The sequence below is a fragment of the Erinaceus europaeus genome, chromosome 19, assembly GCF_950295315.1.
Source record: "Erinaceus europaeus chromosome 19, mEriEur2.1, whole genome shotgun sequence".
In the NCBI taxonomy this organism is placed as follows: Eukaryota; Metazoa; Chordata; class Mammalia; order Eulipotyphla; family Erinaceidae; genus Erinaceus; species Erinaceus europaeus.
This window is the reverse complement of record NC_080180.1, coordinates 2,306,776-2,333,219: the sequence shown is the minus strand read 5'-3', so window position 1 is coordinate 2,333,219 and position 26,444 is coordinate 2,306,776. Positions and strand designations below refer to the sequence as shown.

Sequence of the window (26,444 nt, the reverse complement as noted above, 5' to 3'; positions counted from 1 at the left end):
CCACGTGAGACGTGGGGTGATCAATTAATTTTAATACCAAGCATATTGCACGGTGGGGACTTCCTGCCTCTTTATTTCCTTTAAGCAGCCTGCTGATCCGAACACAGCCAAACCCTGGGCCGTCCGGGAAGTCCAGGGTCGGGAGAGAAAGGTCTGTCAGGACGTCAGTGAGCTTCTTGGCTTGGGCAGGACACTTCAGAGTGGACAGTGGGCTCTCTTTCATCTGCTGAGGACCGAGGCCCCCGGAGAGTGGCAGTCACCGTTTAACATGTGGAGCTTTTCCGGCAATTAAACCTTCCTCCTCCTCCTGCCTGAAATCTTGCCTAAATTTCAGGCAAGGAAAGAGAGTGAATTTGGAGGACCCCCCCACCCCTGCCCCGTCCCACAGAGATGCCTCAGCTGGCGTCTCATGGTTGCCTCTGCTGGTTCCTCAGGCACCTCAGAGCAGGGCCCACAACTGCTGCTCCCACCCTCACGCAGCACAGCCTTGTGAGCCCCAGGGAGTGGCCATTGAAGGTCCGGGCCGTCCACTCTTCAGACTGAGCACCGTTCTCTAGAGCTGTGGACATGCTGGCCATAGCCACAGCCTCACAGGGGAAGATGAAGATGCTGCCCTGCTGTGTGGAATCTTCCAGTAACTAGAGACAGCCCCAGTGACCAGTGACCGAGGGCTTGTCCCCAGGCGTCCAGTCCAGGCCCTGCCCTTGAGCTAACCCAGGCCCGGATGGTTGTGGGAAGCCAGGACATTGCACCAGAGTAAGCAGGGGGCAGCTGAGATGGCGGGATGGGGAGGGCTGGGGGCCAGGGGGTCGGGTATTGCTTTGGGGGGGGGGGGAATGCCAAACAGCTGGAGACTCTTTAAGTGAGATCCCATGGGAGAGGCTGCCCCGTAAAGGCCGGTTTGAAAGCACCGAGGCCCATGTTTGTCAAGGCTCATGCATCAGTCTGAACCACCAGCCATGAGCACAGGGCCTTGCGCCCGCTCCCTCCCACGTGGGGGACCATGACCAGCCGCCCGGGAGGACATGGGGACAGGCGCCAAAGCTGTGCGACTTCGTGTGGTCCGTGACGCCTGTGTAACTGCTGACTCCCAGTGTCCGAGAACCGTCCTGGAAAACGCTAGGCTCTTGTGTCCTCGTGATGTTGCGTGAACCAGGCCTGGCCCACGCCAGGTCCCTAACACGTGCACGTGCCCACGGGCGACCCCCGGGCCCTTCGGTGAAACACGTGCACTCAGACAGGTGGCTGCTGAGGTCGTCCAGGGATGGGACCAGGGCTCACTCGGCAATTCTATTTACGACTCGTTTGGACAGGAAACACTTTTTATTGGGGGGGGGGGGGGCTGCACACTTTTAGGAGAACGCACACAGGGAGCCACAGCGGGGGGGGGGGGGGGGCAGGAAACACCCCAGCTGGGCCCTCCACACTCAAGTATGTACAGGACGCACATCACATGGCAGAGGAGGCCAGGGACACACACACGGGAGTGCCCCACGCACAGGTAAGGAAACATGGCCTCACTCTGCACCCAGGACACGAGGCCTCGCTTCACCTATAGGTCCCTCAGGCCCAGGAGCTCTGAGCCGGCAGCAGAGACAGACAGACGCGATCAAAGAACGACAGACGGCCAAGAAACCCGGCAGGGACTATTTACGTGGCAGAAGAGGCACGGGGGCGCGGAGAGCGGGCCGGGGTGTACCGGGCGGCCGCTGCTGGAGTCTCGCTGCCCTGCAGACGCTGCTTCCGGGGGGCCGAACACTCGCCCTACTGGACCCGGCAGTTGTCGCTGCTGCCGCCGCCACCCAAGGGCGGGGGCCGGGCTTCGGGGCTGGGGGCCGGGTGTCCCCGCCTGGGGCGCAGGCCCTCCCGGAGGCTTTCGGCAACCCCCTTCTCTGGCTCCCGGGAAACGGCGGCGGCGGCCGAGGCCGTGGGGCTCTGCTGAGCGGCCTTGACCTGCAAGGCAAACATGTCTGTCAGGGGCTGGGGTCCATGTGAGCACTGGACGCAGGGCCCTGGGGGTGAGGCGAGCGCCCCAAGACTCTGGACCTGCAGGCGGGAGGCTCCGGGTGAGACCCGACACCCGCGTGCGGCAGTGGTGCCCTGGACCCCCCTCCCATGAACAGGCCTCCGAGAATAAAGCCTCGTCCGCCTGTGGGGTGCTTTCCGGCAGGACTCTGCCCCTCCCTCAGCACGGGCCCCGCCACAGAGCAAGAGGGGGGCTGACAGGACACCCAGCAGGCTTCCTCGACAGCCCCGCTGGCCCCGGCCTGGTCCCGCTGTCCTTCACATGCGTGGCCACCTGAGGAGCACTCAGCGGACACCAGAGGGAGCACGGAGCAGGCCCCCGGCCCTGGACGTCCAGTTCGCGGCCCCCGACGGAGCCGCCACCTTCACAGGCAAGCTGCTTGCTGACATCTAAGAGGCCTACAGCCCGCTGCTCAGATGACAGGGTGCGGGGAGACCAGAACTCTGCACACGTGTGACTCTTCTTCATTCCTTTTCCTCGCTGAGAAGAGAAGGCTACCACACCACCGTCCACCATCCCTGGGGCTTCCCCCGGTGCCTGGCTTCTAGCAGCTGAGCTGCCTACTGGGCCCTACAGCAAACTTTTAAGTAAGATCGACTGATGAACTGATAACTGCTTACCAGAGGGACGACAGGGAGAGGGAGGCGGAGAGGGAGGCGGAGAGGGAGAGCAGATCACTGATCTGGCCCGTGTGGTGCTGGGACTGGAAGCCCGCTCTGCTGTCTGGCCAAGCCCCGCCCCAGGGGCTGTAAGAGCTTTCTAATCATTCCTTTTCCGCAGTTCTGTCTCGGGGCTGGATGGGGCAGCCGTCACCAGCCATGCCGCCCAGGAAGAGGGGCAGAGGGCTCGGGAGGGACAGATGCCACCACCCACCCTGGCCGGCCCAGAGACTCACCTTGAGGACCCGGGCGCCGCTCCCCGAGGTCCCGGCGAGGTTCTCCTTGTCGGCGGCCAGGGCGGCCAGGCGGGGGCTGGTCCTCGTGGCCATGGTGCTCCTGCGCAGCACGTAGGGGCTGGTCTTGCCCGTGGGGATGTCTGAGAAGCCTGCGGGGGAGGGGCCTCCAGGTGAGGCTGGGGCTTCCTGGGGACTCCCACCCGCCTCCCCCACCCACCTCCAGGAATCTGGGCTGCGGGGATGGAGGCCCCACCGGGAGGGACTGTGAGACAGAGGCCAGCCACCGCAGGGCAACGGCTCCCCCAGGGGACCAGACAGGCACCTGACACGCCTCCTGCCAGCTCACCGTGGCTCCTGGAGAGCCGATGGCCAGGCAGCCCGAGCCCAAGCCCCCTCCCCTGGCATCTTGGGTGGAATCCAGACTCCCTGCCCGTAACAGACGCAGCTTTGTGTACACACGGCACCCCCAGGCCACCTTCTCCCCAATCTTTTTACAGAAATCCAGAAAGAGGAAAAGAAAGGGAGAGAGGTAGGGAAGGGGGGAGAGGAGACGGCCCAGTACTGTCCTCCTTCCCCCAAGAAGCTCTTCCAGGCCATCCCTGGTGCTCCCAGGTGAGCCCGCTGCCCTACCCACTGAGCCAGCTTCAAGCTCTCTACTTAGTTTGCTTTTTTAAATTGTTAAATCTATTTTGTAGAGACAGAGAAGTTGAGAAGGGAGGGGTAGAGCGACACCCGCAGCACGGCTTTACTGCTGTGAAGCTTCCCCGCTGCAGGTGGGGATGGGGGACTTGAACCCTGGTCCTGGAGCATGGTAGCATGTGCCCTCAATTAGGTACACTGCCTAATTTATTTTTTTCTTGGGCTGCCACTGAGGTTATCGCTGGGGCTCAGTGCTGGCACTATGAATCCACAGCCACTTTTTTCCCCTTTTTTTTTTTATTTGCTAGGACAGTGAAACCGAGCAGGGAGGGGAGACAGAGAGGGAGAGAGAGAGAGACACCCACAGCCCGAATTCAGCACTCCCGCAGGTGGAGAGCAGGGCTTGAACCCTGGCCCTGAAGCAGGGTAGCCTGTGTGTGCCCTACCAGGTGCACTAGTTCTCTTTTAAAGGCCTATCTGACCTGTTTGTCCCATGGGGAGGGGCAGGGGGCCTGGCTCCGGCGCTGTGACTGCCAGAAGGCTGCTCACCTCTCCTCACCACCTCCGGGAGGCCCTCGGGCTCCAACTCAGTGTCCTCAGACAGGTGGCCACTCCGCCTGCTGCTCCTCCGGGTTTTCTTGGGGAGGGTCTCGGGGGTAGCGGGCATGCCGACGCCCCCAGCCTCCGGGAGGCCCCTGGGCCGCTGCCTCTTGCCCGGCGCGGGCTTTGTCTGGGCCGCGGGGGGCGAGGGCCCCGGGGGGCCAGGGCTGAGGGCGGGCGAGCTCGGCAGGCTGTGCGGGGGCTGCTGGGCGCTGAGCCGCAAGACCTGCGTCTCCAGCATCTCCCGCTCCTTCTCCAGCTTCTCCTGGCTGATGAGCAGCGCACAGTACTTCTCCAGGTACTGCTCCGCCTCCCGGCCCTTCTCCTCCAGGGCCTCCTGCAGCTCCTTGACTTCGGCCTCCAGCTCCCGCAGGCTGGCACCCTCCGCAGCAGCACCTGGAGGGCACAGGGACATGGGGCGTGGGGCATGGGGCGTGGGGCAAGACACCCCCCCGGCCAGCCTCTCCCCAGAGCACAGGGCAGCTGGCTGGGTGGGCGGGTCACCGAGCTCTCAAGCCTGAAAGCTGGCGTTGTGTGTGCCCGAGCGATGCTCTGGTTCTCTCTCTCTCTCTCTCTCAAAAATAAACACATAGGGAGTCGGGCGGTAGTGCAGCAGGTTAAGCGCACGTGGCGCAAAGCGCAAGGACCGGCGTTAAGGATCCCGGTTCAAGCCCCCAGCTCCCCACCTGCAGGGGAGTCGCTTCACAGGCGGTGAAGCAGGTCTGCGGGTGTCTGTCTCTCTTCCTCTCTATCCCCCCTACTCTCTCAATTTCTCTGTCTCTATCCAAGAACAAATAAATTTTTTTTTTAAGTTCACAAAAATAAACACATAAATAAACAAGCAAACAGCGTAGCATATTCAAGCCCCTGCTCCCCACCTGCAGGGGGGAAGCTTCACACCCTGTGAAGGTCTGCAGATGCACCTCTGTCCCTCCCTCCCTCTCCATCTCCTCCTCCCCTCCCTGTTCTATCCAGTAAAAGAGAGAGGGGAGAATAACAGGGAGAAATGGCCACCGGGGCGCGTGGATCCCTAATGCTGACACCAAGCCCCAGCACTAACCCTGGAGGCGGTAAAAATAAACACATAGCTTAGCACTGACCCAGGCCCTCGCCCGGCCCTGCTGATGACCCAGTTCCGGCACTGGGAAGTGAGTGGGCATGATGCCAGGCCCACAGCACGGGGTGGGGGGGAGGCTCACTGGCACCTCCTGAGCACCCACCTGCACCCCGAGCCTCCTGTGGGGTGGCCTCCAGGCGCACCAGTTCCTTCTGTAGCGCCTCCTTCTCCTCCTCCAGCTGCCGGCAGGACTTGATCAGCAGCTTGACTTTGCCCTGGGCCCGCTCGCTCTCCTTCTTCAGCCGGTCGGCACGCTGCAGGCTGTCCGTCTGCAAAGCAAGAGCGGCTCTCACAGCCCTGGAGCTCTCTCCAGGTGCGTGTGAACAGCAGCACGGGGCAGTCCACGAGAGCATCTGGAAACTAAGGATGCACGCTGAGAAGTCATCCTCTGAGGAAGCTGTGGTCTAGATACAGCGTGGAACACTACTCGGCTATGAAAAATGGTGGTTTCACCTTCTTCGCCTCATCTTGGATGGAGCTTGAAGGACTCATGTGAAGTGAGAGAAGCCAGGAAGAGAAGGAAGGATATGGGATGCTCTCACTCATGGGTAGAAGTGGAGAAGTAAGAACAGAAAAGGGAGATCAAGCAGAGCTCGGGCTGGAGTTGGGACACTGCACCAAAGTAAAGGACGCGCGTGGGGCAGGGGAGGGAGAGCGCTCAGGTCCTGGAACATGATGGAGAGAAGGACCAAGGTGGGCAGGTTAGCGTTAAGCAGAAAACTGAGAAATGGTGCGATGCACATGGACCAACGACTGCATTTTACTGTTGACTATGAACCGTTAATCCCCCCAATAAAGGACAAAAAAAAAAGTCATCTTCAAGAACTATTATGAGGCCTGGGGCTGCGTACCGGGTACTACGCCACATGAATGACGTGGTGGGCTTGTCTCAGCCTGTCCGGCATCAGCCAGGGTAAAGCACGGTTCCTAAGGGGAGGTCCCGTTAAGAGGACCTCTCTGTTGGTGTTGGTCCAGACGGGATCCCTCTTGACGACCCGGGATCCACAGGCGGACTCTCACTGGGCCCAAGTCCTCCACGCTGGTGCCCAGGCTGATAGTCATTTAAGTCACGCCAAGTGGAGATGAAATGACATCCCTGAGCACAGTGCAGATGGCAATGGCTCCAACAGACAGCGAGGCAGAGGCAGGGGGACAGAGTCCACACGAGCTGCAGGGCCACCACTGCAGAATTGCAGGAGGAGGGCTGGCAAGCCCGACGGACACAGCTGGCCCCACTGTGTGGACGCCGAGTGCGCTCTGCTGCCCAAACACTCGCCCAGTTACGTGGTGGCCCGGCCCCCACTGGGGAGTCACGTAACACGTGGCTTGGTGACTGAAGCGTGTAGCCTGCGAAACCAGCCCGGCATCAAGAGCTCCTGCGAAGTGGTGACAGACAGAGGGAGGCCACTGTGCTGTCTTCACGCGGCAAGCAGCTGTGACTGCGTCAGTCTCACCTCAAGCGGATCCATCAGCCTGGGAGCCACAGAGCGGCACTTTCTGGCAGGATTCTCTCTCTGACTCCAGCCGCAGCTGCACTAAAGAGCCGGCCCTGGGAGTTTGGCGGTAGCACAGTGGGTTATGCGCATGTGGCGCTAGGGCCGGTGTAAGGGTCCTGGTTCGAGCCCCCGGCTCCCCACCTGCAGGGGAGTCGCTTCCCAGGCGGTGAAGCAGGTCTGCAGGTGTCTGTCTTTCTCTCCCCTCTCTGTCTTCCCCTCCTCTCTCCATTTCTCTCTGTCCTGTCCAACAACAACGACAACACCAAGAACAACTACAACAATAAAAAACAAGGGCAACAAAAGAGCAAATAAATAAATACTTAAAAAATAAATAATAATAAAAGATCCAGCCCTGACTTCCATTTCCACCACGGTGCCTGGACCCGCTGCAACCACACGGGGCCCAGATTCGCACAGAACACACTGCACGTAAGCCGACACTCCCTGCACTGGGACCACGATTAGATGAGGGCGGGAGGTGTACCCATCCAAAGTCAAACCGAAGTGTCTTTTCCTTCTCTCGTTAAACAGCCTCTCATGTGGAAGCACTAGAACGGGACTGGCCATTCAGGCTACTTTGAATTTCTTGCATCTGCATCCCACTGGTGTATTTCTTCCATCTTAACCATGATTATTAAAAGCCTGTACCTAGCTTTCTGCTTGAATACATTCGATATAAAATTAATGTGGGGGGGCGGGCAGTAGAGCACTGGATTAAGTACACGTAATATGAAACGTAAGGGCCGGTATGAGGATCCCGGTTCGAGCCCCCGGGTCCCCACCTGCAGGGGAGTCGCTTCACAGGTGGGGAAGCAGGTCTACAGGTGTCTATCTTTCTCTCCCCCTCTGTCTTCCCCTCCTCTCTCCATTTCTCTCTGTCCTGTCCCGCAACAACAATGGCAGCAGTAATAACAACAAGGGCAACAAAATGGGAAAATGGCCTCCAGGAGCAGTGGATTCATAGTGCAGGCACCGAGCCCCAGTGAGAACCCTGGAGGCAAAAAAAGTTTAGAAACATGACATCACCCTGTAGGCACCAGCTCCTATTGGAAGGTGTGCGTCTCCCAGGATCCCTCTCTCTGGACGGTTTCTGCCTCGTGGGAAATCTGTGCGAAGCCAGCACAGTGGCTGAGGGGCCTGAGACTGGGCCTCGCCCCTCTCCGCAGCCAGTGCCAGGCCCCAGGGCTCGGAGGAGGCCGAGAGCTCGCACGCACCTGCCACAGCCACAGGTGGCCCACTGGGTCTCCCCGGATCAGGAAGGAAGGTGGGCTAGGCGACCTCACAGAACACTCACACCGGGCCAGGGTCCCCGCCAAGCCAGCATCTCAGGCTCCAGGGCCTGTCTGGCCGGCCCGCCCCACTCCCTGGGCAGCCCCAGGGAGTTAGGACACGGCGGGTCACCCATGAATTGAAAAGGGAGATGCCCCAGGGGTTGAGATGGACTGGCACGTAATGTGAGAAAGAGAGAGAAAGAGAGAGAGAGAGGGCACAGAGGCGGCTGTGGGCGTGCCCGGGAGGGGCCAGGCTGGCTGTGACCGTACCTGAGCTTTCTGTAGCTCCTCCAGACGCTCCCTGGCGGCTTCCAGAGCAGCGGCGAGCTCTTCCTTCCGGGACCTGAGGAGGTCCAGCTCCACCTTCTGGGAGCTGAGGCTGCCTTCCTGAGAGGCCAGCTTCTCCTGGTACATCTGGATCTCTGACTCGTGCTAGGACAGAAAAGTGGCACATGAGGCAAGAGACTGGGGGGCTGGGGGGGGGGGTCACAGAGCAACTTCCCGGAGAGCCAGGAGCAAGCAGCTGCTTCCAACGCCGCCGCAAAGAGTCTGCCACTCTGCCACACCCGGCGGGGTGCCCAGCTCTGCCATGTGGCGGAACCGGGGGTCGAACCTGGGGACTCAGAGCTCTGCACTGCGGCATCATCGGGCCCCGAAGAGTCCTCTTGAAAATCGTCATCGCAGCAGGTTAAGCGCACGTGGCGCAAAGCGCAAGGACCAGCGTGAGGATCCCGGTTCGAGGTCCCGGCTCCCCACCTGCAGGGGAGTTGCTTCCCAGGCGGTGAAGCAGCTCTGCAGGTGTCTGTCTTTCTCTCCCCCTCTCTGCCTTCCCCTCCTCTCTCCATTTCTCTCTGCCCTATCCAACAATGACGACATCAATAGCAACAACAATAATAACTACAACAATAAAACAACAAGGGCAACAAAAGGGAAAATAAATATTAAAAGAATTTTTTTTGAAAAAAGGGAAATGAGGGGAATGAAAAAAGGAATCAAGTGACAGGATGCGACATGCAGGCCGCAGAGGAGTCAGAGTGGTGTGCCTGCTGGACGCCTCACCTGCTTGTCTGCGGCCTCCAGCAGCGCCTGGTGCTTCTGCTCTGCTGCCTGCAGCCGCCGCAGGCCCTCGGCCACCTCCTCCCTCATCCTCCCTTCCTTCTCCACCTGGTCTCGCTGTAGGCCGCCTAGACTTCTCTTCAGCTCCCCGTTTTCCAGCAGGAGCCCTTTTAGCTGGTCCTACACAGAGAAGCAGAGACAGCTCAGAGCCGGCCACGGCGTCAGCAAGTGCCGAGGGCTTCCGGGCAGACGCAATCCGCGATGCGCACACACACTTCTGCTCCAGAGCTGCGGGGGGGTGGGAGCTGGGGTGGAGGGGGCTCGGCCAGCCCGCCAAGGGGCAGCGATCAGGCAGGGGAGCCGGGCCTGGCTCGCCCTGGGACCCCCAGCTGCTCCCAATCTCCGGGCTGTGGCCGCCCCACGGGGAGTCAGGGCAGCGCCGGGCTGTCCAGGCTGCGGGAGCGCTGGCCCTGAGTCACTGCCCTGCGAGGGCCACCCTGCAGGAGGAAAGGGGTGCTCGGGCCCCTGGGCAGAGGTCTCTCCCCCCAGAACCAGGGGCAAAGGACTCCCCGGGGACTCGCCCAGCAGGCTAAGGACAGAGGCCCAGTGGCAGCGGGCAGAATGGCGCTGGCCCCTCCTGGACACTCACCCCAAGGCTCCCGGCTTCCTGGGCTGACGACTGCAGCTCCCCCATCAGCCTGCGAGTCTCCCCCCGCAGCTCCCTCTGCAGCGCCGCCTCCCTGGCCGTCCCGGAGCTCACCTGCAACGGCAAAGCTCCTGAGTGGCCGCTCGCCTGCCCGCAAGCTCTCTCTCTAAACCAGTGCGTGTGGCCCAGGACAGGCAGGCACGCAAGTCTGGCGCTCCGCCCGCTGGGTCCATCCCGGGGTGGGGGTTGGGGTGGGGGGTTGGCCTGCTTCGATGCAGCTGGTCACCGGGCTCACGACGCTCTCACTGGCCTTTGACGATGAATGGGGGCCGACCCCATTGAGCCCATGAAGTGCACCTCCCCTTTCCTCCGGGGAGACCGAGTCCAGGCGGCAGTGGGGAAGCGGAGCAGGGGAGAGGCAAAGCCCAGAGGGGAGAGGGGGAATTAGCCGCAAACAGCAGAGGAGCCGAGCCACTTACTCGTTCAGTCAAGGATGAGATCTCGGCCTTTGCCCGCTGCAGCTCCTGCTCCCGGGCCTCTCGGGACTGCTGCAGCCCCTGGATGCTGTCCTGCAGGACCTGGGCCTCCCGCTCCAGCTCTGCCTTCTGCGCTGCGGCCTGCGACAGCTCCACGGACAGCTGCTGCTCTCGGACCCGGGTCCGGGCGGAGAGCGCGGCGAGCTCCTCCTCCTTCAGCGCCAGCGCCGCCTTGCCTGCTTCCACGTCCCGCCGGAGGCCGCTGAGCGAGGTCTGCAGACGGTCTCGGTTGTCCTCAGCCTCCCGGAGGCCTTGCAGCAGCCGGGCCTTGTCCTCCTCCAGGGCGGCCACCTGCACGCCCAGGCCCTGCTCCCGGGCGGCCATCTCCTCGTTCACCTCTTGCAGCCGGGCATCCAAGTCTCCCTTGAGGTGGCCCATCTCCTGCAACTGCTGCTCCAGAGAGGCACAGCGTGTCTCCAGGGCGCAGACCCGGGACTGCTCCTTCTCCAGGTCCTGGGTGAGCATGTCCCTCTCCGACCTGACTTGGGCGAGCTCGGACTCCAGACCCTGGACCCTCAGAGCTGCCTGCTCTGCCTCTGCCCTCAGTGACTCTGATTTCTCCAGGTCCTGGGTGAGCATCTCCCTCTCCGACCTGACTTGGGCGAGCTCGGACTCCAGACCCTGGACCCTCAGAGCTGCCTGCTCTGCCTCTGCCCTCAGTGACTCTGATTTCTCCAGGTCCTGGGTGAGCGTCTCCCTCTTCAAACTGGCCTGGGCGAGCTCAGACTCCAGGCCCTGGACCTGCAAGGCCACCTGCCCTGCCTCTGCCCTCAGTGACTCCAGGTCCTGGGTGAGCGTCTCCCTCTCCGACCTGACCTGGGTGAGCTCGGACTCCAGGCCGTGGACCCGCAGGGCCGCCTGCTCTGCCTCTGCCCTCAGTGACTCTGATTTCTCCAGGTCCTGGGTGAGTGTCTCCCTCTCTGACCTGGCCTGGGCGAGCTCAGACTCCAGACCCTGGACCCTCAGAGCCGCCTGCTCTGCCTCTGCCCTCAGTGACTCCAGGTCCTGGGTAAGCGTCTCCCTCTCTGACCTGACCTGGGTGAGCTCGGACTCCAGGCCGTGGACCTGCAGGGCTGCCTGCTCTGCCTCTGCCCTCAGTGACTCTGATTTCTCCAGGTCCTGGGCGAGTGTCTCCCTCTCCGACCTGACCTGGGCGAGCTTGGACTCCAGACCCTGGACCCTCAGAGCCGCCTGCTCTGCCTCTGCCCTCAGTGACTCTGATTTCTCCAGGTCCTGGGTAAGCATCTCCCTCTCCGACCTGACCTGGGCGAGCTCAGAATCCAGACCCTGGACCCTCAGAGCCGCCTGCTCTGCCTCTGCCCTCAGTGACTCTGATTTCTCCAGGTCCTGGGTGAGCATCTCCCTCTCCAACCTGGCCTGGGTGAGCTCAGACTCCAGACTCTGGACCCGCAGGGCTGCCTGCTGCTCTGCCTCTGCCCTCAGTGACTCTGATTTCTCCAGGTCCTGGGTGAGTGTCTCCCTCTCTGACCTGACCTGGGTGAGCTCAGACTCCAGACCCTGGACCCTCAGAGCTGCCTGCTCTGCCTCTGCCCTCAGTGACTCTGATTTCTCCAGGTCCTGGGTGAGCGTCTCCCTCTCCGACCTGGCCTGGGCGAGCTCACACTCCAGACTCTGGACCCGCAGGGCCGCCTGTTCTGCCTCTGCCCTCAGTGACTCTGATTTCTCCAAGTCTCGGGTGAGCGTCTCCCTCTCCGACCTGGCCTGGGCGAGCTCAGACTCCAGACTCTGGACCCGCAGGGCCGCCTGTTCTGCCTCTGCCCTCAGTGACTCCAGGTCCTGGGTGAGCGTCTCCCTCTCCGACCTGACCTGGGTGAGCTCGGACTCCAGGCCGTGGACCCGCAGGGCCGCCTGCTCTGCCTCTGCCCTCAGTGACTCTGATTTCTCCAGGTCCTGGGTGAGTGTCTCCCTCTCTGACCTGACCTGGGTGAGCTCAGACTCCAGACCCTGGACCCTCAGAGCCGCCTGCTCTGCCTCTGCCCTCAGTGACTCTGATTTCTCCAGGTCCTGGGTGAGCGTCTCCCTCTCCGACCTGGCCTGGGCGAGCTCACACTCCAGACTCTGGACCCGCAGGGCCGCCTGTTCTGCCTCTGCCCTCAGTGACTCTGATTTCTCCAAGTCTCGGGTGAGCGTCTCCCTCTCCGACCTGGCCTGGGCGAGCTCAGACTCCAGACCCTGGACCCTCAGAGCCGCCTGCTCTGCCTCTGCCCTCAGTGACTCCAGGTCCTGGGTGAGCGTCTCCCTCTCCGACCTGACCTGGGCGAGCTCGGACTCCAGGCCGTGGACCCGCAGGGCCGCCTGCTCTGCCTCCACCCGGGAGCCCTCGGCCTCCAGCAGCAGGCGTTCTTGGGCGCCGCCCGCCGCCTCCAGCTCCCTCTGCAGCTCCTCCACTCTCCCCTGCAGCAGGCCCGCACGCAGCTCCCCCTCCTGCAGCCTCCCCGAGACTCGGCACTGCTCCTGCTCCGCGGCGTGGAGACGGGCCGTCAGTGCCATGATGCCCTCTCTCAGCCGGTGAACACCCCAAGCCGGCGCATCAGGGCCCTGTCCCCCGTCCTCCTCGGCCTCCGGGATCTGCAGGCCACACGAGGCCGCCACCTCCTCGCCCAGGTCTCGGAGCTGCCCCCGCAGCCTCTCCTCCGCAGCCTGCCAGTCTGCCTCCCGCCGCGCTGCGTCTCGCTCCGTCTCTGCCAGGCGGGCCCTGAGCGCGGGCAGCGGCGCCTCCAGCTCCGACAGCTGGTCCTGTGCGGCCTGGAGCCGCTGGGCCAGGCTATCCCTTTCTGCCCGCAGAGCCCGCAGGCCGGCGTCCGCCCCGTCCGCCCGCGCCCTGAGGTCCTCGGCCTCGGCCCGGGCGCTCTCGGCGTCCAGAATGGCCAGCTCCTGCTGCTCCTCGGCGGCCTGCAGCTCCCGCTCCAGCCGCTCCAGCCGCTCCTGCAGGGCGTCCCTCTGGCGCTCGCCGCCCCGCCGCCTGCGCTCGTCGGCCTCGATGCGCACTCGCAGCCTCTCCATGCCGGCCCGCAGCTGCCTCACCTCCTCCCGCGTGGAGCTCAGCCGCCCGGTCGCCTCAGCCTTCTCCTCCAGCGCCTCCTCCAGGGCCTGCTCTGCTGCGCCCAGCCGGGCCCGCAGGCCCTCCGTGTCCCCCCGCAGGCGGGCGATCTCTCCCCGCAGCTTGGACGCCCCGTCCTCTGAGTGTCCGGATGCCAGACCCGGGGCCCCAGTTTCCTCCTCCTGCGGGCACGGGGCCTGGTGTCTCCCTGTGCCGGCCATGCTGCAGCCCTCCTGCAGGCGGGCAACTGGCCTGGGTGGGCTCTCACCAGCTGCCTCTGCCCGAGTTGGCTCCAGGTCAGCGGTCCAGGGGAAAGCTCGGAGGACCTCGGCTCCCTCCTCCTGCGGCTCCTTGGCCTGGGCTGGGGACCGGGGGTCCTGGCCAGTCCCGTCCTCCTCTGATACCATGTCCACGCTGGGAGGGAGGCTTAAGCCGCTGCCCATGCTTAGCAGGAACGTGGAGTCACCCAAGCCCGAGGCTTCCTCCTCGCATGGCACACTGGCCTGGGCCAGGGCTGGGGCCTGGGATTCCTCAAGATGCCCTGCCGAGTCCTCCTCTGATACCATGTCCACGCTGGGAGGGAGGCCCTCGGCACCACCCAGGCTTGCAGCTGTCTCCTCCCAGGCCTCGATCAGGGCTGGGGCCCCGTCCTCCTCTGTGCTCACGTCCCCACGGAGACAGAGACCTGTGGCTGCCTCCCTGAGCGCCTCCGCCAGCTGTCCGGAGGCCTGGCCGGCATCCTGCAGCTGCCTCGTCCGCAGAAGGCCGCCCAGCCTGCGCTCCTGCTCCCGCAGCACCTGCAGCAGCCGCTCCTTCTCCCCCTCGGCCTCTCGCAGACGCAGCTGCAGGGAGGCCCGGCTCTCCGGCAGGTCCTGGGGGTCCGAGGCACAAGGATCAGGCAGGGACGGTTCAGCACTGTCCTCGGAACCACGCTGGGCTCGGCCAGCCACCGGGGACCGCCGGTTGTCTCCCAGGCTCTCTTCTCCCGACGGGTGGCCTGCTCCAGAGACGGCTGTCTCCTCCATCTCAACTCCCTGGGTGTCCTCAGAAACCTGGTGACCGCCAGGCGGTGCCGTCCCCTGTCCAGCTTCTAAAACACGCACTTCTGGTTCACGGGCTCCGTGGCTATCGTCTCCGCCCCGCAGAGCCTGGAATACAGAGGGGTGGGGTGCTTTACACGTCTATTCACACTATCTGCTTCTGTGGTGCCGGGGACTCACAATCCTACAAGCTCACCACTTCGGGCTGCTGTCTCACTCAGGGTGTGGGGTTGAGACACCGCAGCACAGTGGCCATCTGGTGCCAGGGCTTGACCCTGAGCTGCACACGCAGCAGGGGACGAGCCCTCCTCCGTCAGAAAAGTCAAAAACAAAATGGACTCGACCGTGACTTCCTAGAAGCCAGCCTCCCGCCTCTGCCAACACGACAGCCAGTGAGTGTGGCCCACGGGGGAGGCAGTGGGGGAGCCTCGGACCTGGACGAGGCCCTGGGGTCGGCTCTGTAGTGTGTGAGCTCAGAGTCCTCCAGGCGGCCTAAGTAGAGACGCTGCCTTTGGAAACGCAAGGAGAAGGAAAGCAAACTCCATAATGCCACTGAGAGACGGGGTCCTGGTCAGACCCGGGGCCCGGGGGCCGCACCACGGGGCCTGTTGGGAGTGACCACGCAGCCAGCACATCACACACACAAATCACACACATCACACACAAAAGCACTGGCCGGTGCCCTGGGTGGTGACGCCGAATTCAGCGGGTCGGCCTGGATGAACGAGGTTCTAAAAAGCTGAGCAACTGTGCGTCCAGTAAGGAAACGGTTATTTCACAGTTGCAAAGAAATGATTCAATAATAGATTTCGCTTTCATGACCAACTCTGTGGCATTAAAGTGGTCAGGAGAGGCCTGAATTCCTAGGCCGGGGCTTGGGGTGGGGCGGGCTAGTTCAGCCTCTGTGAGGTCGCAGACACACAGGCACAGCTCCCAGCTCAGCTCCCAGATCTCGTCTTTCTTGATACATAAATCTCTGAAGGAAAAAGAATTTTAAAAAATGGTGTAGGGGGCCCTGCGCAGGGGGGTGGGGGTGGCGGGGACACATCTGTTACCATGAGCAAGGACCCGGGTCTCAGGCCCTGTTCCCCACCTGCATGGGTGAGAGTTTATGAGTGGTGAAGCAGGGCTACAGGCCTCTCTCTCTCTCTCCCTCCCTCTCTAAGGCCCCCTCTCAATTTCTCTGTCCCATCCAATAAAAATAGAAAAAAAAGTGAAGAAGAAAGGAAATATGTAAAGGCTTAAACTAGATAAGTTCTGGGACTCAAGCATGACTTCACTAACTCAGAGTGAATAAACTCCATGATGTTCTAATTTCCTCCAGATTCGAAGCCCCTTTAAGCATGCCCCATGAATTGGGATTAAAGGCCTTCACTGAAATCTGCCCCCTCCCAAAGCAGATTCTCCATATTCCTCAACTCTTGTGTTTCTGCTCACAAATCCTCAGGTCTGTTCTGCCTCTCTGTGCTCAAACCATCATCAACTGGGGGTTGAAGGATAGCACACCCAGCAGGCCCTGTGTTCAAACCCTGGTGCCACACGGGAAGCTCAATGGCATCAGGAAGAGCTCCAGGGCCGCAGCGTCCTTGCCCCTGGGTCTGGAAGGGGGTGGGGGAGGGTGTGGAGGCCACAGGGCCCTGCACTCACGTCCTCCAGGTCTGCGGCCAGCCAGGAGCGGGAGCTCAGGTCCAGGCCCTGGAACTGCAGCCGAGCGGCCTCCAGCTCCCACGCCAGGTGCTCCGTGTGCAGACGCTCGGCCGCCAGGTCCTGGGTCACGCGCGCCAGCCTCTGCCGCCAGCGCTCACTCTCCGCCAGCTGCTGCGCCCGCAGGCTCTCCAGCGCCCCCAGCAGGTGCTCCAGCTCCTGTGCCCGCAGCTCCGGGGCCCTCCCTCCGGCCTCCTGCTCCTCCAGCCACCGCAGGGCCTGCAGGCGTGCCCGGCACAGACGCTCCATCTCCTCCAGGAGCACGCATGGGGCCTCCCCGCAGGGCGGGCCATCTTCCAGGCCCGCGTCCCCCGCCTGGTGCCCATGGGCCTGATCACGTCCGGCCTGGCCGCTTGGAGTGGACGCTCCTCCAAGCCGCTCTGGGTCTCGGCAGGAAGGGTCTTCCGGACTCCTGAGCCGAGGACTGCCGGGGGTACGGGGGGAGGACAGGGACACGCAGCAGCCGTCCCCAGGCCCCGGGCCGGTGTCCAGGCGGGACTGCGGCTGGGCCGTGAGGGCACGCGTCTGCCAGTGCCGCTCCAGCAGGGGCCCGAGCTCCCTCTGCAGGGACGCCACCTTCTCCAGGAGCCCCGCAAAGCGGGCCTGCACCTCCTCAGCCACCAAGCCCAGGGACTCACAGGAGCCCGGGGCGGCTGCCTCCGGCTGGCCCTGCGGCCCAGAGAGGGAGCCGTCCTCTCTGCCCAGCACCTGGGCCACCAGCCTGTCCACCTCTCCTGCCAGGTGGCTGGTGGCCGACACACAGTGGGCCCTGGCATCACTGAGCTGGGAGAGCAGCCGTGCCTTCTCTTCACGCAGCGAGTCACAGGCCGTCTGCAGCTCTACCAGCTGCTCCGCCCTGACGCCCTGGCTTCCCGGCGGCTCCTTGTCCCCGTCCTCGGAGTCTGTGTGGTGGCTGCTCTCCGCTGGTGGCCCACGGAGAGGGCCAAGCTCCGTTGTGGCCGGCAGCTGCGGCCGCAGCCCCTCCTGCCCCAGGCATCGCACCTGGGCTTCCAGGCGAGCGGGAGGCCCAGCCGCAGCATCGTCCTCGCCGTCCGGGGGGCTGTGGCCACCGCACCTGCTCCCAGAGTCCCCGGGACCCTCGATGTTGGGCTCCAGGCCCGAGAGCTCGTGCTCCGCCAACAGGAGGGCCCGCAGCTGCTCGTTCTCCAACTGCAGGGCCCGCGCCTCCGTCTGCAGCTCGTGCCTTGCCTCCTCCAGGGCCCGGATCTCCCGCCGCAGGGCGTCGGCCTCTGGCAGTGCAGCCTCACGGGCCCGCTGCTCGGCCGCAAAGGCCTCCTCCAGCCGCTGCAGCGCCCGCAGCCTGTCCTCACACAGGCCCTCCAGCTGGGCGCCGTGCTCCCGGGCGGCCCTCAGCTCCCCCCAGAGCTCCTCCAAGGCCTGGCCGGCCTCCTCGCAGCGGCGCAGGAGCGAGAGCTTCTCTTGCGAGTGCTGGGCGGCCAGCTCAGCCATGTGCTCGTCCTTCCGGGCAGCCTCGGCCTCCAGGAGCTTCCTCTCGGAGCCCCACGCCTCCTGCAGCTCCTGCAGCTCCTGCAGCGCCCTCAGGGCCTCCCCCAGCTGCAGGTTGCTTCTCCTGCCGGCCTGCTCTGCGTCCCTGCTCTCCGGGGCCACCTGCAGCCCGCCGGCGCCCTGGGTCACCTCGGCCGTCTGGCTCTGGTGCTCCGGCTCCGCTGTCTGGAGGTCCCCCGCAGTGTCCCCCATCACGGGAACCAGCTGCTCACGCCGCTCCGGCGAGGTGACTCTGTCTGGCCGGCTGCCCGCCTCGTCTGCCGCGGCGTCTGCATCTGTGGAGGGAGCACGCCTGGCCGGCGGCCCGTCCCAGGAGTCCCTGGTCCCTGCGGGAGCACTCTCGGGCGGCGGCAGGCTCCGGAGGGCGTCGAGCTCGGCGCGCAGGTCCTGGCAGCTCCGGTCTCTGTCGGCCATCTCCGCCAACAGGTCCCTGACCCTCTGTTCCAGGTCCGCCACCTGCTGGGTCAGCTGTGCCGCCCTGGCGCCCGTGCGCTCCGCCTCCTCCCTGTGCTCCTCGGCCAGCCGCCGCAGCTCCCCGCATGCCCGCTGCTGGGCCTCCAGCTCCGCTGCCCTGCCCTCCGCCTCGCCCTGGAGGCCGCGCACCTGGGCCTCGAGGCTCTCACCCGCCATCTCCAGCGCGGCCACCCTCTCGCTGTACTCCTGGCCTTTGCTCTGCAGGCTGTCCCTCTCGGCCGTCACCTGGAGCAGCAGCTGCTCCTTGTCCCTCTTCCAGCGGGAGAGCTGGGCCGCCTCCTCCTTCAGCGCCTCCAGCTCCTTCCTCTGCAACTCCAGGACGCCCAGCAGGGCCTCCGACTCCCTCTCGGCCGTGCTCAGCTTGCCGTTCAGCTGCTCAATGTGATGCTCCCTCTTCCTCAGCAGGTCCTGGGAGCAGCTCCACTGAGTCTGCAGCTCGGCCAGGGCCAGCTCCAGCTTCTCGGAGGCCGCAGAGCCCTGCTGCTGGTCGAGCTTCTCCTGCAGCTCCCTCAGGGACGCTTCCTGTGACATGCTCTTCACTGGTGGAAAGAACACAGACACACAGACACACAGACGCACACGGCTTTTGTTTTCCGAGGGCTCGCACTTCAAATACATCCTTCTACAATGGCTGAACCCCTAGAACACGTGAGGGCAGCAGCCCTGAAGTGAGGCTCACCCACCCCACAGGGAGGGATGTTGGTCTGCTTCTAAATTCTGCTTCTAAGACCCCTTCTGTTTCATTGGTTTAATCCCCCTGCTTAACACTGTATTCTATTTACATAACCACTGTTAACTAAGCACCGCCCTGCCTCCAGGGCATTGGTTTAATCCCACTGGTTCATACTCTCTCTTTGCTCTGCCCCCTCTCCTTGTCACACCCTGATTTCCACCAATCTCTTTTTGCTCCACCCTCTCTACGTCACATCCTGTTTCCACCCTACTTGGCGAGTATACACACACACACACACACACACACACACACACACACACACACACACACACACACACGGCTGCTCTGTCACCAGAACTGTCAGAAGCACTTCACCAGGACTTCCTTCTCTAACAGGCTCTGGAGAGAGCCTAGAAGCTGATCTGCACTGGCAGCCCCAGGATATATAAGGACAAGATTGTGATCAGAGATAGATTACGCTGCGTTCCACATGAATAAAGACTGAACTGCGTACCACTCAGCCATGAGTCCCTGGTCGTCTCTCTCTCCCGCCCGCGAAGCTAGCCCAGCAGAGGGAGCCTGATGTCTCGGGGATGCTCACATCTGTCCACCACCCCGGCCAGGCCCACAGCCCGGAGGCGGGCGTGGAAGGCAGCCCGGCAGAATGGTGCTTGTACAAGGCCCTGGGTTCCTCCCCTGGCACTGGGCATGTGAAGCAGTGCACACCGCATGCCCGAGGGCCCGGTTCAGTCCCCAGCACAGCACCACACATCCAGAGGTGTCTGGGGGGCTTGAAGAAGCGGCACGGAGGGGGTGCACTTACCCCTCAGCTCCTCGGCCTGGGCCCGGCTCTGGCTCCAGCCCTGCTGGGCCGTCCTCAGCTCCGCCTCCAGGCAGCGCAGCTCCCCGGCCCTGTGCTCCCACTGGCTCCTGAGGAGGGCGACTTCCTTCTTGGCTTCCTGGGACACACAAGCGTTGGGCATTACGCCAGCTCCACGCTCCGAGCTGTGGTCTGTTTACGTGATCGCTGTTTTGCCTGAGACCCACCCTGCCTGCAGGGCACTGGTTTAAGACCCACTGGTCAGATGGTAGCTTGCTCTTTGCCTCTTTTTCTTCTCTCTACCCACTCTCCTACCCATTCCCTTTTCCCCATCTGCCACTTCCGCCTCAGATGATATAAAAGGCAGTTTTTTCTAATCAATAAACATCGCACTGCCTTCCTGCTCAGCCACGGGAGTTCCTGATTCTTCTCCCGCGTCGCTGAGTAAGCAGCAGCCTAGGTTGGCTCTGGTCGAGTTCTCTCCAACCCAGAAAGCACATGCTGGGAAGAAGCCCCCTCAGGCTAGCCCGGCGCACGTGGAGGTGGTTATGGGGGGGGGGGGCACTGTCCCTCAGAGCCAGAATGGAGAGACACGGACTCGCATCAAGCCAGCACGTGCTCCACAGCTGGGGGACGACGGAGTCAAACACGAAACTCCGGCCAGCAAGAGGGCACACCCGTGAGGCCCAGGTTTGAGCCCAGTCTCCACAGCAATGGGAGGGGTGGCACCAGTGGCATGGCCTCTCTTCCCCCTCTGTCTTTTTGTCTGAAGAACTTGGCGTGGAGTGGGAAAACAAGGCCTGGGGGAGCTCAGTCTGACCACAGCCTGCGTCTGCAGTATCCCGTCACCTCCAGTCGTGTGACTTAGGTCACGAGAAGAAACCAACTCCGCCAGTGAGCCCTCCCGCAGACGCACAGGCTCCCAGCTCCCATCCCGCCTGAAGGAACAGATGAGACGGGAACCAGAAGCTCCCGTGACAGGCCGGTCCCCTTCAGTGGGGCCGCCTTTTCTGCAGTCACGGAAGCCAGACCGCTGCTCTCTTGAACCTCTGTGACGTCCTGTCGACCTTTTTCCTTTCTTTAAATGTGGGGCCAGACAGGCCAGAGGCAGGAACTCTGGGGCTGGGGCTGTGCTGCCTTTGTCCCCAGCTCGCTTGCGCGCGCTCTCTCTCTCTCTCTCTCTCTCTCTCTCCCTTCTCTCTCTTTCTCTCTCACAGAAGCAGCAGCCAAGGAGTGAACTGTGTTGTGCACCAGAAACACAGAGCCCAGTATCCCACCTCCGGCCTCACATAGGGTAAGCGCCAGCTCTGAGCCACCCCCAGCCCTCAGTGGAAACTGTCACCGGCATGGCACAGTGACGCCTTCATCTGAACGATGACCTTCGATACATCTAGCAGAGGAGCGCCCCGGGTGCAGGGTGTGGGAGCAGGCGCTTGCAGACCACCCCAGGGTGAGCCGGCACCCACCAGGGGCTCTTGGGGTGCTTCCCAGGTTAGCCTGTCGGGCACAAGGCTGAGGCGTCCGAGGCCCCAGAGGGGTTCTCTCTGCCTATGGGCCCCAGGAGACGGGCACAGCGCCACACCCTCTCCGTCCCTCCCTCCACCACTGACTGGGCCACCCTCAGTGGCCTATCAGCGAGAAGGTGTCTCCTAAGGGGACACCTCCCTCTGGGCCAGGCGAGCAGGGAGAGGTCATCAGGACAAGCACCTCATGTCCTCAGATTGAGAAGAAGGCATATGTATAAGAACACTCCCCCTAAAAGATGATACTTTTGAAAACAGTCCTCCGGAAAGGGGGGGGGGGGGGACTCAGAATCTCAAGGAAACAATTAAGGCCCAGCCTCTTGAACCCGGGCGCAAGGAGAGGGCAGATGGCCTGGCACAGGGAGCTGGAAGGCTGCCCGTAGCCGGCGGGCTCCAACTACCAGCAGATGGGCGCCGGGGCAGCGTAGCCAAGCCGGGGCCGGGGGAGCCAGGCTCAGGCAGAGGCTGGGAAGCGGCTGGGAAGCGTGCTGGCAGCTGGCGGCTTTGCGTCTGTGTTCACTTCATTATGCAAGCAAGGCAGGAGCACGGGGCTCGGCCCCGTCCTGACCCTGCGCCCCCCGGCCCGCACTGACCCGTCACACTCATCTGTCAGCTTCTGAGTGGGATCTCCTGCCTGGGGGCTGGGGGGTGAGCCTGGCCCTCTGCACGGGGATGAATGGCGAGACCTGGCCTCCAAGGTCGGGCCTGTAACCGCCAGCTTGTTCCTCAGGTGCAGACTCATCAGAGAGAGCAGGATCACAGAGGTGAGAGGGAGAGGCCCTGAAGTGCTGGGAAGGGACAAGGAGGCCCCTATGGGCGTCCCTGCGTGTCACCGCCCAGTGAGCGGGGTGGGAAGTAAACCCACCACCTGGGCTGACGTGGTGCACTGGCTGTGCCACGTACGAAGGGTCTTCCTGCCCAAAGCATGTCAGTCAGATCACGGGTCGTGCCCATCTGGGGCTGGGGGCAGGGAGCAGCACAAAGATGGGTCAGGACAGGAGCGGGGCGGAAGGGGCCATTGACGCCCGTGTCTGTCTCTGTCCATCTGTCCTGACGTCTCAGAGGGAATATGATCAGGCCTTTCTGTGCTCTGGCATCAGCTCTGCAAGCGCGTCTCTACAGCCAGGATGTGTGGCCAGTGCAGGCCCGGCAGGCTCAGGAGGACAAGCATCACGGCTCCGACTGGCCCAAGAATTCTCTGTGGCGATGGGGCAGCGAGCTGAGCACACCCCTGTGCGGCCAACAAAATGAGGCCTGTCAAGGAGACACCTAAATCCCTGACTGAAAGCTGGCGTCCGGGTGGAGTGAGAGAGCGGGGGCAGAGGACGCAGCAGGGAAGGAAGCATGGGGCCCTTGGCATGCGTCACCCATGGAGGAAGCTGTGGTATCTTTTCCTGTTTTTCTCTATCTTAAAAAAAAAAAAAAAAACAGGCTGGGGGAGTCGGGCAGTAGCACAATGGGTTAAGCGCACGTGGCGCAAAGCACAGGGACTGGCGTAAGGATCCCGGTTCGAGCCCCCGGCTCCCCACCTGCAGGGGAGTCGCTTCACAGGTGGTGAAGCAGGTCTGCAGGTGTCTGTCTTTCTCTCCCCCTCTCTGTCTTCTCCTCCTCTCTCCATTTCTCTCTGTCCTATCCAACAATGGCATCAATAACAACAACAACAAAAACAACAAGGGCAACAAAAAAGAATAAATAAATATTTTTAAAAAGTCAACAAGACAACAAATAACCCTATCCAAAAATGGGGGGAGGACATGGACAGAATATTCACCACAGAAGAGATCCAAAAGGCCGAGAAACACATGAAAAAATGCTCCAAGTCTTTGATTGTCAGAGAAATGCAAATCAAGACAACAATGAGATACCACTTCACTCCTGTGAGAATGTCACACATCAGAAAAGGGAACAGCAGCAAATGCTGGAGAGGTTGTGGGGTCAAAGGAACCCTCCTGCACTGCTGGTGGGAATGTCAATGGGTCCAATCTCTGTGGAGAGCAGTCTGGAGAACTCTCAGAAGGCTAGAAATGGACCTACCCTATGATCCTGCAATTCCCTTCCTGGGGATATATCCTAAGGAACCCAACACATCCATCCAAAAAGATCTGTGTACACATATGTTCTTGGCAGCACAATTCGTAATAGCCAGAACCTGGAAGCAACCCAGGTGTCCAACAACAGATGAGTGGCTGAGCAAGTTATGGTCTATATACACAATGGAATACTACTCAGCTGTTAAAAATGGTGACTTCACCGTTTTCAGCTGACCTTGGATGGACCATGAAAAATTCATGTTAAGTGAAATAAGTCAGAAACAGAAGGATGAATACGGGATGATCTCACTCTCAGGCAGAAATTGAAAAGCAAGATCAGAAGAGAAAACACAAGTAGAACCTGAACTGGAATTGGCGTATCGCACCAAAGTAAAAGACTCTGGGGTGGGTGGTGGGGAGAATACAGGTCCACGAAGGATGACAGAGGACCTAGTGGGGGTTGTATTGTTATGTGGAAAGCTGGGAAATGTTATGCATGTACAAACTATTGTATTTACTGTTGACTGTAAAACATTAATTCCCCAATAAAGAAATTTAAAAAAAAATCAGGCCAGAGGGTTGACGTCCCAGGGACCAAACCCCCCCACGTGCCCACACAAAAAAAACCAAAAAAGATGCAGCTGTGTGAGCAAGGTGCCCCCACCCCCTCCTGTGTGCTCTGTCAGCTTCGAGCCCCAGCCCACAAGGAGGCTTTGGTGCTGTGGTCTCTCCCTCTCCCTCTGCCTCTCTCTCCCCCCTCTACACCCCCAGCCCTGACTCTCTCCTTATCTGAAAGTCAGCCTGCAGTTGTGAAGCTCCAGGGACGACAAAACAAAACAATGAAACGTGGTTTGTGTGGGGGGCGGGGAAGGGGGTCTTTACACACCTGAGGCCCTGGCTTCAGTCCCTGGCACCACAGGTGGCACAGTGCGGCTTGGATCTCGATCTCAATTCCCCTCCTCCTCTCTCTCTCGCATTACATAAATCTCCTAACAAAGAAGGAGAAGGAACATGGACATCCCAGCTGGGAAACCAGAGCCGAGAGCCAGCAGCCTCCTGGGAGCAGTCTGCACCGGGCCTGGGTCTGACCCCTGTCCACAGAGCTTGCCTGAGTCCTCTGTGTGGCCCTGCAGAGGCGGGTGGGCTCTCTGGTCCCTCATGTGATGGACAGCCAGGCTCAGAGAGGGTGAGCCTCTGCGCTCAGGTGCCACAGCAGGCCGGGGGCAGGAGGGCGACCCTCAGCTTGCCCGCGCTAAGGCCACCGGCCAATGTGTGGCTGCCAGGTCATCCCCCTCGATGACCGGCCAGATCTCTCCTGGTCTTCATTTGGGGCCAAAATGCAGGAGCTGGCTCAACCCTCAGCCTCCTCCTCTGCAGAAGGGACAGGCCGCGCGGGCACAGATGATAACCGGCTCTCCATCAGCGCCCCGGGCCCCGCGCTGTCAACGGCTCCCGTCCTCGCGCCCAGAGTGCGGGGCTGGGCCCGCCAGCCGACACCTGCGAGGTCGTGCCCACCTGCTCGGGGCCATGCCAACTGCCGGGGGCGCGTTTGGAAGCTCCTTGCCCGGTGATGGCTTTTACAAACTGCCTCCACCAGACACGGCCGTGGCAGCATTCGCAGAGCATCTGCTGGTGGGTCCCCACTGGCCAAAAGGCAAACATTTGTTTTGCTGAAACAAACGCTTCCATCAGAAAACGTTCGCTGCTGGAATCATCAGCCGGAAGGAGGCATCTCCCCATGGGTGGCAGGGGGCTCCCCGGCCCCCCAGCAGCACAACAGCCCCCCCAACACACACACACACACACACACACACACACAAACTGGCTGGCTATCTCCGTCGCCTCTCTGCTGTTGACAGATGTGACTTTACAACCTCCCATACTTTTTCAAGCCAGAGAGGAGGGGGGCGAGAGGCCTATTTGTCTGGATGAATAAATACCTGTTCGAGGGGGTAGGATTTAAAAGGCAATTTTCCACCAATAGGCTGGAAAGTGGCCGAGCAGCCCCAGGGCTCGGGGAAGCGACACCGTCCCGTGACCCTGGAGGAGTCACACCCCCCACCAGAGATGAGCTGACCCCCGGGCTCAGCAAAGACGCAGCCTATTAACTGTCCCTAAGTGGCTCTTAATTAAGCTCTTTAAAATAAACTCCAGGCCGCTAGACAAATTCAGAGAGGAGCCAAATTAAAGACAGAGAGGATAAAAACCCAGCCGGGAGAGCAAGAGCCAGCTGTCCCCGGTCCCCATGCAGGTGGGGAGGGTGGGCGCTGGTCCCCCCCTGGGTCACAGACCCCAGGCCGCTGCCAGTCGTGGAAGCCAAAGCCACAGCTTTTAGGGCCACTTGGCTTTCTGTGTCGCTTTTAGTGGAGAAACTCTTTGTTAATTCTGTTACCTCTCTCAGTTTTCTCAACCAACACCAATTTTGTTTCTTTCCACTGAGAAATGCCCTCCCTCCTTCCCTCCTACCTCCCAGGAGACCTAAAGCAATTCAAGGTTTTTTTTGTTTGTTTGTTTTTAATTTGGGGTCAGGAGATGGCTCAGTTGGTAGAGAGTTCATGGCCGCCTGTGGTGAGGCCCTGCGCTGTGTCCCCAGCACGACAAGGCAGCATGTGTGCAGCACTGAGGGAGCTTTATGGACACTGGGCAATGCTATGGTCTCTAGGGACAGACAGCAAATGACAGTGGGCTGGGGAAGGATCTCTGTCGTGTTACGAAGGTGGAGGCCAGGGGTCAGGCGGCAGCGCAGCGGGTAAGCGCACATGGCACAAAGCACAGGGACCAGCGTAAGGATCCCGGTTCGAGCCCCCGGCTCCCCACCTGCAGGGGAGTCGCTTCACAGGTGGTGAAGCAGGTCTGCCTTTCTCTCCCCATCTCTGTCTCCCCCTCCTCTCTCCATTTCTTTCTGTCCTATCCAACAACAACATCAACAACAACAATAACTACAAGGCTACAACAACAAAGGCAACAAAAGGGGGAAAAAGTGGAGGCCATGGTTTCAATTCCCAGTGCCAAATAAACAAATAAATAAATAAATAAACAAAGGGGCCGGGTGGCGGCGCACGTGTCACAATGCACAAGGACTCGGGTTTGAGCCCCCGGTCCCCACCTGCAGGGGGAAAGCTTTGTGAGTGGTACAGCGGGGCTGCAGGCGTCTGTCTCTCTGTCTCTCTCACTCTCTCTCTCCCCTTTCCCTCCTGATTTCTGGCTGTCTCTGTCCAGTACGTAAAGATAATAAAGAAATAAAGGCAGCATGTGCTCTCAAGACAAGATGGGCTCCCCTCTCATCACTAGGACTATCTGACTGCAGGCA

General features: G+C 61.6%; 1 protein-coding gene across 5 annotated transcripts in view; it reads right to left on the bottom strand.

The window, feature by feature from the left end:
- Positions 1-1,635: 1,635 nt before the first annotated feature.
- Positions 1,636-26,444, bottom strand: part of CENPF (centromere protein F) — a 46,316-nt gene continuing 21,507 nt past the window's right edge. The window contains exons 11-21 of one of the 5 annotated variants that reach the window (XM_060178432.1): positions 19,585-19,720; positions 16,031-18,627; positions 11,036-14,491; positions 10,226-10,921; positions 9,750-9,860; positions 9,104-9,280; positions 8,315-8,476; positions 5,381-5,546; positions 4,110-4,556; positions 2,922-3,070; positions 1,636-1,953 (exon numbers count right to left, since the gene is read on the bottom strand). In XM_060178432.1, coding sequence (XP_060034415.1) covers positions 1,765-1,953; positions 2,922-3,070; positions 4,110-4,556; positions 5,381-5,546; positions 8,315-8,476; positions 9,104-9,280; positions 9,750-9,860; positions 10,226-10,921; positions 11,036-14,491; positions 16,031-18,627; positions 19,585-19,720 — 8,286 coding nt within the window. In that variant the 3' untranslated portion in view covers positions 1,636-1,764. Of the gene's footprint in view, positions 1,954-2,921; positions 3,071-4,109; positions 4,557-5,380; positions 5,547-8,314; positions 8,477-9,103; positions 9,281-9,749; positions 9,861-10,225; positions 14,492-16,030; positions 18,628-19,584; positions 19,721-26,444 lie in introns of all 5 variants that reach the window. The other 4 variants (XM_060178433.1, XM_060178435.1, XM_060178431.1 and 1 more) reach the window with 4 other exon arrangements.